The sequence below is a fragment of the Vicia villosa genome, unplaced genomic scaffold (assembly GCF_029867415.1).
Source record: "Vicia villosa cultivar HV-30 ecotype Madison, WI unplaced genomic scaffold, Vvil1.0 ctg.000938F_1_1, whole genome shotgun sequence".
In the NCBI taxonomy this organism is placed as follows: domain Eukaryota; kingdom Viridiplantae; phylum Streptophyta; class Magnoliopsida; order Fabales; family Fabaceae; genus Vicia; species Vicia villosa.
Genome location: NW_026705420.1, coordinates 280078 through 297418, shown reverse-complemented (window position 1 = coordinate 297418; position 17341 = coordinate 280078). Strand labels below are relative to the sequence as shown.

At 32.1% G+C, this 17341-nt stretch overlaps 1 protein-coding gene across 2 annotated transcripts; it reads left to right on the top strand.

The window, feature by feature from the left end:
* The first annotated feature begins 11660 nt into the window (after nucleotides 1-11660).
* Nucleotides 11661-16698, top strand: LOC131632363 (probable CDP-diacylglycerol--inositol 3-phosphatidyltransferase 2). Of its 2 annotated transcripts, none has more exons than XM_058903118.1 (11): nucleotides 11661-11842; nucleotides 12163-12259; nucleotides 12899-12983; nucleotides 13084-13133; nucleotides 14047-14086; nucleotides 14228-14272; nucleotides 14360-14425; nucleotides 14537-14651; nucleotides 14740-14796; nucleotides 15198-15296; nucleotides 16346-16698. In XM_058903118.1, exons 2-11 carry the CDS (start codon nucleotides 12193-12195, stop codon nucleotides 16403-16405), a joined length of 684 nt encoding a protein of 227 aa, XP_058759101.1. In that variant the 5' UTR covers nucleotides 11661-11842; nucleotides 12163-12192; the 3' UTR covers nucleotides 16406-16698. The 2 variants fall into 2 exon arrangements, with proteins under 2 accessions (XP_058759101.1, XP_058759100.1); XM_058903117.1 differs by having other exon boundaries at nucleotides 11663-11842; nucleotides 12127-12259.
* The last annotated feature ends 643 nt before the right edge of the window (nucleotides 16699-17341 follow it).

The following is a 17341-nucleotide window of genomic DNA, read 5'->3' as shown; positions in this document are numbered from 1 at the left end:
TTCCTAGAGTATCCTGATCAACACTTGATCACTCTAGTTACTTACAAATTAATGTAATCAAATAAGAGTTTTACAATGCTTCTCAAAAGCTATAATCACAACAGTGATATTTCTCTTAACGTTTAAGCTTAATCTCACTAATATATTACAACAGCAATGTAGTGAGCTTTGATGAAGATGAAGTTTCTGAGCTTTGAGTTTGAGCAGCATTTCAGCAAGTTAATTGTTAGCGAATCGTCAACTTGCTTCTCATCAGAACTTCATATTTATAGGCGTTTGAGAAGATGACCGTTGAGCGCATTTAATGCTTTGCGTATTCCGTACAGCTTTGCATTTAATGTTTCACGCTTTTGTCAACTACCTCGAGCCTTGTTCACGCTGTGTCTACTGACGTTGCCTTTAATAGCTTCCAACGTTCCTTTTGTCAGTCAGCGTAGCCTGCCACCTGTACTTTCTTCTGATCTGATGTTTGAATATAATATTTGAATATCATCAGAGTCAAAACAGCTTGGTGAATAGCATCTTCTTGTCTTCTGACCTTGAAGTGCTTCTGAGCGTGATACCATCAGAACTTCAGTGCTTCTGCTTCTGACCTCAAGTTCTTCTGATGCTTCCATAGACCCATGTTCTGATTCTGCCTTGACCATCTTCTGATGTCTTGCCATACCATGTTCTGATGTTGCATGCTGAACCTTCTGAGACAAAGCTTCTGAGCGCTGATTTGTGCATACTCTTTATATATTTCCTGAAATGGAAATTGCAAAGTATTAGAGTACCACATTATCTCACACAAAATTCATATCCTTGTTATCATCAAAACTAAGAATATTGATCAGAACAAATCTTGTTCTAACATTAGACATCTTATATCCAACATCATATCAACGAAATTTCTATTTCTGAAGTCAAGTAGAAACGAGTCTTTATTATCCCGAACATAAACATGATTCTCCTTTCAAGTCCTTTTTTCATTTTATTTTTTTACATAAATAATTATTTATGTTTATATAATGAATCATAATTTTGAAGTAAAGTATAATTCCTAAAAAAGATGTATTTCTATTATTGTTTACAAGTACAAATATATCTTAACAGTAAGATGTGTGTGATGAACTATTGTAATATATTTTAGTGTAATATTTATTACTCATTTTTAATACTATACTTAATATGGTATAGTAAAGTTTTATGTGATATTCTTAGGACACTATATTTTACAATCATGTCACTTTCTTATATAATAATATTTATTTCTATATTCTCTTTTTAATCTATACAATTTTCTACACTTTTTTTATTTTATATAATTTTTATTACTATTTTTATTGAAGTTAATTTAGTTCATTTTGTTAATAAAGTTTATATGAATATACAACTCATATAATTGATTAAAAAAATTAATAATATATAATGATATAAATGTTTCATTTTTATGATCATAAAATAATTATGACTGTTTCATATTATCATATATTTTTAATGTAGTTTAATTCACATAATATTTATGAATTTACCGATCATATAACTATACTACTCTTTTTATAACTAAAAATCATATTTATGTGTTCAACTATTATAATAAGATTCATGTGATATTTATTAGTCGCTACTTTTTTTATCAATTACATCTTTATTTTTTATTATAAGTTGCTTGAGAGAAAGTTTATATCAAAGTACAAGCCATTTTACAATAATAATTCAATAATGGATTATTAATGTTAATTTTTATTATTAAATATTTATTATTCTTTCTTCTTTTAATTTTTAACTTTTTTCACGTCTTTAATGAATAAAAAATTGTAAAATATTTTTTAATTTCTTTTTTTCATAGAACAATAGTTATTATTTTAAATACATGTAGAATTGCATGAATGAAGTAGCTTAACTGATATTTATTTATTAGAGTAAATAAATCCGAGTTGGTTCTCATAATGTAGTAATAAAAATAAATTATTGATACTTATAAATGATCAACTTTATAATAAAAAATAGAGGTAGTTTTATTTTAAACTTTTACATATACTATATTTTGCAATTCTATTTTATTTATTTTCTTACATTTAGATGTTTGCATCTACACTCTCTTTCTTAATCTATACATTTTTTTTTCATATTTCTTATATGCATTCTATTTTTCTAATTTAATTTATTTATCTTATAAAATATTTATGTTCCATATAACTCATTAAAAAATACGTAAATGATACCATACTAGTTTTATTTTGCGATCATTTAATAATTTTAAAAAATATTCATATTATTATATAATTTTAATACAAATTAATTTATATAAATTTGTTTGTGATCATATGGGATATATAGGCAACCTTGACACTCCCTCTTTTATAACAATTAAAACTAAATAATGTGATAAAAAGATATATTATTTTTTTAAAAAAAAATTAACAATTAAAACTAGACAATAAGATAAATAAAATAAAATATAGTTTAACTGAAAGAAGTAAATTAAAACTAATAAATTTATATCATAAAAAATTTAAAACACTTTACTCTAATGATTTACCACTTTTTTATTTATTTTAGATATAGTATCCTGATGTTGTGTGATTAATGTATTAGATTGAAATAAGAATTATTTTCATCGTTATTGTTTTTGTAAATTAAACAGATTTCATGTGAAAAGTTTTTGTTAAAAATCACTTTTCTTTCTATCAAAAATTTAACATTGTTATATTTCTAACTATTATAAATGAAAAGAAATTGGTACCATTCTAAAATGAAGTTTAAAATATGATATGACAATTGTGTTAAAGAAAGAAGAATTAATTTAACACAAGGATAATAAACATTTTAAAACCTTACCATAATACTCTTATCTAGGGACCTATCATCTGAGTTTAGAGGAGGGGATTAGAAATCAAGATTATACTTACTACCTCAATAAAACTCAAAATTTATATATTTTTATACTAATACATATAGTGAATTATAAAGACAAAATAATAATATAAGATGAGACTCATGCTAAAATAATATAGTTCATTTGTTATCACACTATTAAATTAACTCTCTTTCATAAGAGTTATCCTTTATAAAAGTTGAACTCAAATTTTGTAATTCCTTCTCTTCCATTGTATTTTATAGAAATATTATTATAATCTGAAAGTCAATATAATTGTTGAAAATTATTAATAATTAATAATATTTAATCACCATGAGTGTGTTCCAAAATGACAAGAAATTTGTATTTTGAATATGAAAATAGGCAATACTTGAAAACATGCAACTCTTGGTAAATATTGCAGTATGCCAAACATTGTAACTTTTGGAAAAAGGAATTGTTTCACCAAGGGTCGCTACCTTATGAAACAATACTAAAGTGGCCTATAAAAACTTCATTATGGATTCAGAAATTTATAACAAAAAATGTACATTTGATAAGCCAATCATCTTCACTAAAATTCCAGAAACTCTTCGCTACATTTGAGTTTTCGTTGGTCTTATGCAAACTCGATAAAAGACTGAATTATCCTGGATATTCCTGCGTTCCAACTCTAAGACATATTGAGAGTGCTTGAAATACTTATAAAGAAAGTGATTTCGTTCACAATTCTAGCATCGATTCCATTTGATTCAAATTAACTTTTTTATAATAACATGAGTAAAAGACAATATAAAAGTTATAGAAATTCAAAATATTCAATTAAGTATTTTATTTTAAATATTATTAAAAAAAAGTTAAATAACTATCTATCAACAAATCTGGTGAGTTCAAATATATTTTCTTATGCAAATATCGTTACTTTAATTCGTCTCTATGTTATTAAAGTATCTTACTATATGTACATATACTCATAGATTCAATACAAATATACAAAATATTTCAAAACTTATTACAAAGTGCACTCACCTTCTTCTTGAGAGCAAAGTTACTTTAGGAATATAATAAAAAATAAAAATAAACCCTCATCCACAGGACTTTCAAAGTTTTGTCATATTTTTCAACTTAAATCAATTTTATTGAATATTATTTCATCCAAATAACTAGAGAATATTATTAATATTATTATTATTATTCGGGTGTAGGATTACTAAGCTGGAAAAAATTCTCAACAAGTGATTAGGGATATCACCAATACTGACTTGAGTAATCATAGCTAGAAATCTGGTTTTCATAATTAAGGTTGTCAATTGTCAAGACATAGAATTTAACTATCACCACATCTATCGTGAAGCTAATATGTGTGCATATGCTTTAGCTAAAAATAGAATCATCCATCCGGAAATTGTTTGTCACTTTGACACGAGTCCTAATTTCATCCCGCATCTTTTAGATAATGATATGTTTGGGAATCCTATTTTCCCGTCTAGTCTTGTTGTAGTTTCTCCTTTTGGGCTTTGACTCTCTCTGTAATAAAAAAACTTTCAATATTAGTTTTCTATCTCTTTGCTATCATCCAGTTGCTCTAAGAAGACTCAAACCAAAGGTTAATAAAAGTAATTTTAATTGACAAAGCAATTAATAAGCCACTTACTATGGATTCAACTCAAGTTTTATGATTTTTAAATATCTATTAATTGCACTACCTCAAAATCTTAAGATAACTTAAGTAAAGAAAAACTTTTCCTTTTGAAGTAACGATAAACCATCATCAATTTCCCTTCTCTGCAATTCGTTTAATATGAGAATCAATCCAACTACAAGATTGATAAATTCGTTATAAATTTATCATCTTAACCTTCTAATAGGTTTCATGGTAGTATTTGTTGAATGACACCATCAACATTAACACTTTGATCGCATCTATCAAAAAACATCATCAATATCAAGAGCACAAGGAGAGACAAACGCCAACATGTACCACTTATTATTATACACCTAAGATAGTATAAAAAACGCTATTGTCTTTTGATTATATCAAAAACATCCTTGCAAAATGATTCATTAGTAGTATCAAATCGAAGAAAAGGAACATGCACAAGAAGAAAATGCTTCATTTGAAAATGTTGTATCATTCTTCCTTTTAAAGGCATAGGTAAGAAGAGTTTTATAAAATCGAGAGAATGGCCAAAATACACTTCCTTGTGGATGTAACAATTTAAGAATGCTCTCTTTACATTATTTTGGAAGATTTTACGAATACATGATGCACGAGAAAGCTAGAAACATCCTTATGGCGTCTAGTCAAGCTACATGGGCATAAGTTTCATCGAAGTCAATGATTTTTTATTGATTGTAACCTTTTGCAATGAGTCTTGTTTTATTTCTCAAAACATTTCCAAAAATATCAAGCTTGTTGCGAAAGATCCACTAAGGCTCCAATCACTCAATAAGTTTTGGGAATGAGTTTCCAGATATTGTTTCTTCAAATTGATTTAACATTTCTTGCATAACAATAGACTGATGTTCTTTGATGATGGCTTCATAAATTTCATTTGGCTAAATTTGTGAAACAAAAGCCACATGTTAATGTGTCAGACCCTGCCCTTTTTATCTCAACAGTTCATTCATGGGTAATTTGGAGGATGTCCCATATATCTTTTGCAGTCCTGTAGTGAGAAACTCACAAAAACTCATCAAGACTGAGAGTGTTAGTGATGACAACTTTCGCCTTCAAACTGAACTGTATATTTTCTTTATCATATTTGGTCCAATCCTTTTCAGGTTTGTTTTCTAGAACACTATTAACATTATGTGTAGGAACAAACATACCTTCCTTCACAACCTTCCAAATACCACGATCCATCCCTTATATAAAAAACTTTATTTTCTCTTTCCATAAAACTATACCCTTCTCCATTAAAGAACAAAAGTTTTGTTTAATGAATAGTTTTAAGTCATTTTTTCTCATTGGAAGATTAGTCCTCAACCAATAGTTAGACTCTCACGCCACTTGTTGGACAAGTGACTTCAAGCACAAGAAAAGGGGGGGGGGGGAGGTGAATTGTGTTATTTAAAATTCACAATTAATTTATAGTTTTATTACTCAAATAACAAATCATCTTAGTATTTTTTTTAATATCAATGTAAATTGAGCAGTCAAATGTAAAGCAGGAAAATACATTGCAAAAATAAAGAAATAAGGGTTTAGAGAGATTGCACCAGTGATTTATCCAGGTTTGGCCGAATGTTGACCTACTTTTGTCCCCAAGAAACCTTCTTGAGATTTTAAGTATAAACTTTGAGCTTTTATATGTTATGCCCATGAACGTTAGTACAATCTGATCTTGAGATTTTAAAGGCTTATCCCCAACCAAATATAGCTTTTATCCAAGATAAGCTAATGAACCATTTAGAGATTTTCCAAGTGTATCTCAATAACCAAAATAAAACTTGTTTCGGTAAAGTTCCAAACACGAAAATAAAGATTTCTTTAATGGTTTATCTCACAAACCAAACTCAATTTCCCAAGAGTATTGCATTCCTGAGAATTAAAATAATATCAGGACCGATACAATTTCTTCCTCACAAGTAATGTTTCACTCAAAAGCACCGAGGCAACTTAAGTGAAATAAAAATTATTTTTATAGAGAGAAATAGAGAAATTAGAGAGATAAATTACAAAGAAAATGGTATGAAAAGAAGAGGGGGGTGACCCTCCTTTATAGTATTTCAAAAACCAAAAAAATAAAATATCCATGAGCTATTTTAATGCCTCAATATATTGACTTAAGGTCCAAATCGATTGGGTAACCTAAATCATCAATTATCTTGGTCCAAAATGGAAATTTGTGATAGAGAGACGTTACAAGTGTTGGGTGAGAATATGTGCATAAGATGTCTAGAAAGAGTGGGGGGAATAATACATATACCCAAAAAGACAATTTCAAAAACATTTTAGGTCCCATAAACGAAATCAAGGATTTTAAGAATCGCAGAAAAAAAACACAACCCTAAAAGAGCTTGGAAGCATCTCAATGAGTTAAACCAATTGAAATATTGCAAGCTATCATTAAGGACCTAATTGCTTCTAATGCAAGTAAATTACAAGACAACCAAAGCCGCTTTAAACAAAGCAATTTAAAAACTCTTTGCATAGATTTTCATTCAAGACATAATTGGCTTTATGATAATCCAACAATACTGATGCATCACAAACCTAAATTTACACATAAAATCCCTATAAGCACAGTTTAACCTAAATGACATACAAACGATGTAATAATGCACTAACGTAACATCGTTATTAATGAATGCTAGAAAATTTAAAGAGGTAAGGGAAAAAGGAAAGGATGCACATAGATATATAGTTGTCCGGCGTTTGTCCTCACTTTGCATACTCTACTATTCAATGATGGTAAAGAACCATTAGAAAATAATCACGATCTTCCACTATTTTGATATAAGCATTTTGACTACAACAAACTATCACACAATAATTCTCTCTGTTGATGTAGACACTCAAACCACTAACAAAAAAAGATATCCAAGGATGTTGATCCAATAACCTTGTTATCCACAATAACCCGTTCCAATTATTCGTGTGTGGCAATCCACCTGATCCCACTGATTTCTTATCTGAGTGATTTCCACTAACTAAGTGTTCATTGGACAACTCCCCACTTTGTCTGCGACCAAATTTTCTATAATCTCACAAAAGTTGGGCATCTCCTAACTCCGCCTTACGACCAATCTGTACTAGGCTTTGCCAAAGTCTTCCATGGAGTATACTGAAACTCTTTTCTTGATAGATACCAATAAAGACCAAACTGCATTCAAGAAATGATACATGCACCTGTTACAAATAGGAAACTTCACACAAAAACATTATATGCCCTAATGTACCACTAGTCTCCCTCAACACTCAATCTTTAGAGATGGAGGTCCACAATAGTGGAAAATGACTAAGGATGAAGATGATGAACATGTCCGAGAAATCTCACAAATACTCTAATTCACAAGGTGTTAGTAAAGGAATTAGACGTAGGTGAAAAAAGAGCACACACACAAGGTTCTCTTTAATTTCTGGGTAAATGGGTTTTGGTTCTTGACTAATATCACGAGCTTGCTCAATCATGAAAATTTTACAAGAGTAATCAACTCATTATGTCTAAATAATTCAAAACAACAACAAATTGCATAAGAATAAAGTGCAATAAAATAAGTGAATTTGACATGGATTAACATTCAAGAAGTTGTTCTAAGGAAGAAGATAAAGATTAAAGGTGCTATGAGTAGAAACACTAAAGAAAAAGAGACAAATTTACATATTTATCTCTACGGGTTTCACCCGCATAGTTTCATGCTCATGTTGTTGGATCAAAGAAACAACTATTTTAATCTAAGATGGAAAATTGAATTTGTGAAGCTATGATTCAAATAAAAAAGAAATCATGATTCAAATCAGATGATTCAATTCAAGTTAAATTCCTGATTCGAGTAAATTTGACCAGAGCTCAAACTTAGCTTCATGGAGACATTTGATTCGAGTAAGGGTTAACACTTGATTCGAGTCACATGAGGTTGTATTTCGAATCAGGTTCATTTTGTGATTCAAATTAATTTACCCAGACGCAAATCCAATTTTTCACAAGGTTCCTGGTTTGAATCATACTTAACACTTAATTCAAAATCAAAGTTAGTCAACATGTTGATCTAAAAGTTATAACTTGTGATTTAAGCCACACATGATGAAACGACGAAAGAGAGATTTTCTAGGCTAGAAAAGGAAAACTATCATGGATCTAACACTCTAATTTTATTGAGTAATGAAGGGTCTTAATAGTACAATGCTAAAATAGCCGAAATAAATACAATACAACTCAAATGCAAATAGAATACATACACGTGGATATTGAATGATAAGCAAATTACAAATAAGCGAACAAACCATAACATATACACTCAAATTGGCAAAAACATCAAAACAAGTAAACAATACCATACAATAATGTGACTCCACTTTCAATAAGTCATTAAGACATTGTCATAATCGGTTGGTTAATCATTAAGGTCTCTTCCAATTAGTTGGATTAAGGTCTCAATCAATTAGGTAGTTCAAAAAAGTCTTTCAATTGATTGACTTAACGTCCCAACCGATTGGTTAGTTCAAAAATACTTACAAAAGGATGCTGATAGTATCCTAATCAATTGGCTTAAGCTTGAAAACATTTTAAAGATCTTTTGATATATAAAAAGAGTTTTTAAATGTGAGTGTTTGTATGTGTGAGTTTTCTTAGTATCTTAGGGGTTTCTTCCATACTTTTACAAAACTCTAGTCACTCAAACAGCCACGACCAAACGAGCTTTCACACTTCTTCTCTTTCACAACTCTAAGGCCTTCAAGGTTCTTTGCCAGATGCATTGATCATATAGACACATCAATGGAGTGTTTAGACGCCTACTAGAAGAGGCTTGAGATGTCCTTAAGTTTGGTTACCATCGTTAGAGAGTTTGAAAACCATTACCACTGACTTCAACAATCATTGGTGTTGCCGTCATCAAAACTTTAGAAAGGATATTTTGCGGGATCAACTTCATATCTGCAAGCACGTAGATCCATAATGTATTGCTTTGAGACCATCCTGAAATGCTCATACATATATTTCTCAAAGTGGACAACCTTTATAGTGGCTTCGTTGAAACAACTTGAGGTATTCCCTCAATGACTTTAAGTGGCCTTACCACATGTTAAACATGCTTGTGATGAACATCTTTCTATGTCGACTTGCTGCGAACTGGTGCACGAGTTTCTTCATCAGATCTTGATAGCTGGCGATGAAAGCTCGTGGCAGGCCTATGTATCATCATATGGTTGCATCTCTTTAAAGTAGGGGTGGCAAAACGGGCCATGGCCCACGCACCCGCCAAAAAATGGCGGGTTGGGGTGGGATTTTAGGCCCGCCGCTCGCCAAAGCCCGCCCCGCCAAAACCCACCGCCCGCCATACCTGCCCCGCCAAAGCCTGCCGCCTGCCAAAGCCTGCCCTCCTCCAAAACTCACTCTTTTTTAGTTAATTCTAGTAATTGCAATTCTTGATGGTTTATTTTATACATTTATTTATAAATATATGTAATATTTTTTTAAGTAAATTTTTTAAAAAGTTGCTTTTATAAAAAATTGTTTTAAAAAAAAGTGAAAAGTTTAATTAAAAGGTAAAAAAAGCCTATTAATCTATTAAAAAAAATATAAATAAAAATAGGCGGGTAAGCCCGCCGCCCGCCAACCCGCCATCTTGACGGGGCGGGCATGACTTTTATGCCCATTTTATTTGGCAGGCATGCCCGCCCCGCTCGTTTTTTGGCGGGCGGCGGGCGGGGCAGACGGCCCGTTTTGCCACCCCTACTTTAAAGTGACAAACAAAAGTTTGTGTTTCAGAGAATAAGGTGCTCTGATGATGGTCATTTGTGTGTTGATGGAGGTGAGGTTCGCGTAAGGGTCGCTACATCCATCAAACTTTGCCAAGGAGGAAAACTTGAAACCTTCAAAGACACATGCTTCCCATATCTCGTCTGAGAGAGATTGGAGATCCAACATCTTCATCTCCTACATGAGGGTAACCTCCTAGTTAACGCAGTTGAATGTTAAGATCGTTGTCCTCCAAAGTCTGATTTTGACGGCACAATTTATCCATGATAGTGTGTATTTCTGCCATGGCATTGAAATCGCTGCTACCCCCGGTATCCTCATACGTAGAAAATTGTGCCCTCATAACAACCATGATTGGGACTGCTAAGGCTATAAGTGGAGACGTTGATGAGTGTTAAGGTGGTGGCAACAATGAAAGGTATGACCAAGGTCATTTTTATTGGGACCCCTCTATACGCCACTATACTTGTTAAAAAACAATACAAATACGTGGTACCCCTATGTTGATAGAGGTAACTAGATGCTTTAGATATTTTGGGTGTTAGAGGCTCACGAGGGTGAAGAGCCCTATTTTGGTGGTGTTTTTTGTGTGATTAAAGCAAGCTCATGAGGGCGAGAAACTTTGTTACTAGAGTAGCTTCAATGAATAATCAACTTGATTCTTTCCATCCTAAGGATGAGATATTTATATGAGCTCATGTACCTGAACCTAAGGAGCTCCTAAGAAGTAATAACCGTCCCACCTTGACTATAGAACTTGTTGACTACCTACTCTTTAGAGAATCATGGTCATGACTTTTCCCATACGTGATTATGGACTGTATACACGTCATCATTCCACTTTTCTATCTGGCCTGACTAGGAAGTTATGCCTAAATGTCATCCCTTCAAGCAGGCGCCAACGGAGTCAAGCCCAGTTTCACTCGTGCTGTCGTGCAAGTCCTTATATATATATATATATATATATATATATATATATATATATATATATATATATATATATATATATATATATATATATATATATATATATATATATATATATATATATATATATTAAAATTTCATAAATTAAAAAAATCTGGTTTTGGGTTAAAATTTTTTAAAACTCAAAACATAAATTAATTTTGATTTAGAAACTTCACTTTAAAAACCAAAATCTAAAAATTCACTACCACACAGACTCATAAATATGAAATGTTTTTATTATTTGGTGTTTAAAAATATATTTTAGAATATAAGGACAACATTAATTTCTAACTTTTTAAAATAATAATATTATATTATTAAATGTTTTTATTATGCTTTTCTTTATACAAGAAATATGCTTTCTTGAAAGTAAAAGTAACTTATGCAAATAATAATACAATAACTATGATATAATATAATACAATAAGAATAATTACAAGCAGATGAGATTCTAAATCTAATCACAACCCCTTCCGTTTGAAAACTACCGAATCGCAGCCACCGTACCTTTGCCCTTCAATCGTCTTCGCAGTCGCGCTGAACCCCATTCACCGGAAAACGCAGCGGGATTTTGCCGTCGTAAGGAGGAAGACCACCACAAACTGTGAGAATTTCTGTCCACGTTTTCTTTTCCTTTTTACATAAAAGTCATCGATTGCGATTCCGGCGCGAATCGCGGCCGCGATAGCCTCCCCGTGAAAGAGCTTCACTCCGCATCGAGATTCATCGATTGAGCGTCATAGCGGGGCCATTGACGACCTAGCATTAGATAATTATAAAATTCCATGTTTCAGTACCCTTTTTGCATCGTGTTTTTAATGCATGTTCTGTTATGAAATGAAATGAGACTGTGTAGCTTGGGTTTCTTACTGGAAATTGTTTGTGCAGGCGAGTATTTGATTGGAAATTCTATATTCTTTATAGGCAGGTTTTGGAGGATACGAAGAAGCTTCAATGGCCAAGAAACCTGCACCGAGATCCAGTAAATTATCTGTCTACCTGTACGTTCCTAATATCATTGGTGGGTATTTCATTGTAATGGTGGATATATAGTTTTATTTTCTCATATTTGCTTGCACATCGTAGAAATAGAAATCGGAGTCTCTTAATCCTTAGGGTTTGTTTGGATGCCCTTATTTGAGTTTATCCACTTACATTTACAACTTATGGATGATAACTGTTTGAGAAAACTTATGGATAACTTATGAAAACAACTTATAGCATATATGTAAACAGTTTGAGGTTATTTTATCTTGTTATAGAAATAGCTTATATATAATATGATAGAGATAAGTGTTTATGCTATAAACGTTTAATTAAGTTGTTTATCCAAACCTGACCTAAATATTGATAACTATAATTTCCAAAAAAATAAAATTTGATAACTAAATCGGGATAATATAGAACTCCAATATAGGATAGATAGACTGAGTAATACGTAGATTTTATAGACCAATTTGGGACTGTTTATTACTATGTGTTTTTTTACAAGGATTATGCCATGTGGTAGCAACTAGTTTTTCAATAAACGATGTTTATTATTGTAAGCAGTATAACACTGTTTTTTTTAATTGGAACACCATGAAATTTGTATCAAGCTTTACCTTGTAGTGTTCCAAGAATACATTGTCTTAACTCTTGACTGTCCGTGATGATGCAGGATACATCCGGGTACTTTTGAACTGTCTTGCCTTCTCTTTATGTTTAAGAAACAAAATTGTTTTCCCTATTCTCTACTTTTTCAGGTGGGATACAGTTTAATGATTTATTTTTTCTACTATAGAACTTTTACCTCTTTAATAAATTTGGCATGCGGGGATAATTTGGCTGAATTTGTGTTGCCAGTTTTGTATGTGATGCTGTGGATGGCTGGTGTGCTCGAAGATTCAATCAAGGTATAATTTTTTCAGATGTATGTCAGATCACTAATAGTTTTCTATTGAATATTGTAAGTAATGTCAATACTTGACTAAGAAATTTTACACAATTTATATATGTCAACTATGATGCCATTGCATCCACATATATCACACTAACATTCTTGCACAGAAGTTGGTCAATAATTAAGGAATGACTATATTTTCTAACTCCTCGTGGTTTAGAGCACGCTGAATATGGTCCATTTGTTTAATATTCTTACTCTTAGCTGCCACCTGCTTTGTGAAAGCAGGTAAAACTTGATTTTTCACACTCTCCTTTATTATGGAGTGTTTCAAAATTATTGAAACTTAACACATGAAAATCAGTTTGAAACTGAGGGAATATTCAAGATGGAATTCTCTTAGATCTTTGTAAATATGTGATCAGATATACTTTTTCTGTTCTTGAGTGCCAGCTGCCATGTTTTTACTCCTATGACATGACGGCATTCTGTTGATTCTTTGCATTTTACATTTTTCTATGAAATCTTGATCAAGTTGTATTAAATAATCATAAACAAAAGAAGTACTAGGAAGGCTTGAGTATGCTAATGAAGGTTGGATTGTATAATTAAGAATCGTCAACGCGAAGGTCTTTGGCTCAAATCATGCTGCTGGTATTGCATTGATTTTCTATGTTTTAAGCACCATTATAAGGCGACCTTATAGCATACCCTGACCGGACCGTGCAATTTGAAAAGCTCCTGTCTCCATGTACTTATTATTTTAAAATTTTTAAATGTAGTTATTCCATATAATAAGCCAATATATCAATCAAACATTTATAGCTCCACGACCCCACAATGGTTTATCACATCAAGTTGTTTTTTAATAAGCCACTATACAGTGTAGGATTTTTTCGTTACATTTTGTTATTTTCTTGATTCAGTGTCAACATTTGGAGCTGTGCTGGATATGGTAACAGACAGGTTATTATCGTTCTTGGTTCCCTCACTCTCAGTTATAGTACACATGCAAGCCAAAGAAATACGTTGATTAATACTGCTTTAAATTCTGTACATTATTTGATTCCTGTGTGCTTTGAGTAAGTATGGTTTCTATAATTACAGGATTAGTACTGCTTGTCTTCTTGTGGTTCTGTCCCAATTATACAAGTAAGATATATCTCCTTTCAAGCTGTTCCTCAGTCACTATGATTTTAAGCCTGTTCACCTGACTTTTGGGCTGAATTTTGTGTAAAGGCCTGGCCTGATCTTCTTGTCATTGCTCGCCTTAGACATTGGCAGCCACTGGTTTCAAATGTACAGGTATTGTAAGTTAACTGTTTTTTTCCTCTTCTAACTCAAATTGTATGATTCTGCAGTTACTGGATTTGATCTTGATGAAACTATTGAGTTGATTTTTTATTTAAAATGCAGCACTTTCTTGGCTGGCAAGGCTAGCCATAAAGATGTAAAAGACAGCACCAACTGGCTTTTCAGGGCATACTATGGAAATAGGATGTTTATGGCTTACTGCTGTGTCTCATGTGAGGTAATTGTTATGCCGTCATCTTAATATTTTGTGAAAAAACCTTTGTTAATATTGTTTTTCTTATTTTCTTATCCTTTATATTCTACAGGTTCTGTACCTGATCTTGTTTTATCTTGCGGATAATCAAACAGAGACGCTGGTGGATGTTAGTATTTTCTCTGTGCTTCTGATGCTTTTTAGATGGGGTCCGCTTGTTATAGATTAAAATAAAAGTGATTTTGATATAAATAATTTAAATTTATAAAAAAGCATAAATTATTGTGTTTGTTTAAAAATGATTATCGACTTTGCATGGGTCCCTGAAAAGTTATTTGATTTTGTATTTCTCTCTCTTCTATTAAAAATGACTTTCTTCATAAGCTAATCAAAATAGCTTTTTATGTTTGACATAAAAATCATTTCCGTAACAAAATGTTTTTTTTCTTTTCAAAAAAGCTTGCACACATTCTTTTTATATATAATCTTAAACAAATGGGCCCATTATCTAATGATATTTAGAGGGTTTATTCTGATCATCTTAGTTTCTTAATTGTTTCCTATTTTCAGGTTTTATCAAGTAATTTACAAAAGATAACCTTAATCTCTTTCCTAATTGCCACAAGTTTATTTGGATGGGCAACCAAGCAAATTATAAATGTTATTCAGGTTTGTGCATGGTGTATTTATGCTGCATATTTAGATGAAGAGATTCTGTATATATAATTTTTTATCACCCAATCCTATAATGAGAGAAGATGATAATCGGAACTCCAACAAAACAGGGTAGTACTATATTGTTGGTCAAATGATTGTTGTTGCTTCTCCATGTGACTGGAGCTTGGGTTGAGTAATGAAATAGCATTAGGCTGTCTACAATAGTCTCAAGTTCGACCCTTGTCTAAACTCCACCGTACAGCGCATGGCACCATGATGCCCTTTATTTACTTTTTTAAAATTTTTTTTTAGAAAACTTGGTATCCGGCCTTGAGATCGACTAGTCCAAGGGGGCCAGTCCCACCGTCCACTAGTGAGGAGCCCATTTAAAGCCAGAGCAAAGCTCTATATGGACTGACCCAACACAAGGATTGTTAGCACCTAGAATGATTCAAACTTGAGACCCTACATTTGCTATTCTCCATGGAAGAATAATAAGAAAGCAAAGCAGAGCTAAATTCTCCATTGTCTAGAAGCAGGCCTACTGAAACCAAACCAGAATTTATCATCTTCATATTATAACTCTGGTAATTGACTTCAAGGTTTCATTTGGAAGTTAGGAGGGGAGAAGAGGATGTGAGGAGAAGAGAGGAGAATCTCTCACCTTGTTTGTGAGGGTATTTGGAGAGTAAGGGATAGTTTATGCCTAATTTTTCTTTCTTTTGAGTATATTATAGAAAGAGGAAGAGAATTTGGGAAAATTTTCAGTCCTCCAAAGTCCCCTCCTAATTGATTGAGTTCTCACATATTTAGGGTTTTTGTCATATAAAGAAAAATAAACCTCCTATGCAGGGTGAGGGACTATCCTTCCATCACCTTCCCTTTCTTCCTTCTTTTACTTTAAAGCCCCATGTTTCGTTCCCTTCCTCATTCCCAAACAAAACCCAAAGGATCTGTTCTTTACTTCTAGCCATACTAGGTATTTTGATTGAATGGTTGACTATTTGTTCATTGGTTTATGTCCTGCATTTTAATCTGCTATAAGACCTGTTTGATTTCAGATGAAGACAGCAGCAGACATGTGCGTGCTTTATGATATCAACAGAAAACACAAGAACTGATGTTTATTCTATGTCCACACGAAGCCCTTGCCTTTGCCTTCTAGTACCATGTTTTGAGCTAAAAGTTTAATGTTTTTATCCTAGATGGCAATTGAGCTTGAATTGTTCAGTTTTCAATTGTTTGTAATGAAAGAAATACTGAAAGAGAACGATGCTGAATTAGAAAATCCAACCTTGCATGTATGTAGCATGCAATTCGGTAGCACAAGGTTCGTGGCCTTATTGTTCACTAATCACACTACAACAGATTTGTTCAGTTCTGAATTCCTAATCCATTGATTGAAGTTTGTCTATATTAATCTGCTTCAAAGTGTCACACCGATTATGAATTGTGATTATTTTGTTTTGGGGTGTTAGAATATACTGAATAAGTGTCCATATATTTCGCCCATGGCGAATGTTTTTGCAGTTTCATGTTGCAGGGTAAGACGTGGCTTGTAGGATTTAGTAAAACAACTGAATCTTTCATGTTTGTACAATATGTATAACCTTTAAGAGATTATAGAGGTGTGTTTAGACAATTTGATTTTTCACATTGATTTTGAAGCTAACTAATCTATCTTTGGATGTCTATGTTAAAAACAAATTTGATATAAAAATAGGAGACATAAGCTCAGTAACTTAACATATATACTATTTGAGAATTTATCTTTGCCACCCTTAAATTTAATTTGACACCCCCTAATTTTCAATAATATCTAGGGATGGCAATTTGGCCCATCCCCAGTGGGTACCCACAAAAAACCCCATATCGGGTAGGGTAAATACCCATCAAATGGGTATGGGCACGGGCACGGGTAATTACCCATTAAAATATGCGGGTATGGGTGCGGGCACGGGTACCTTACTACCCAACCCGCCTCATACCCACACTACATATTTCTATAATGTCATTTATATTATTATATAAAAATGCATGATTCTAAATTTTTTTTA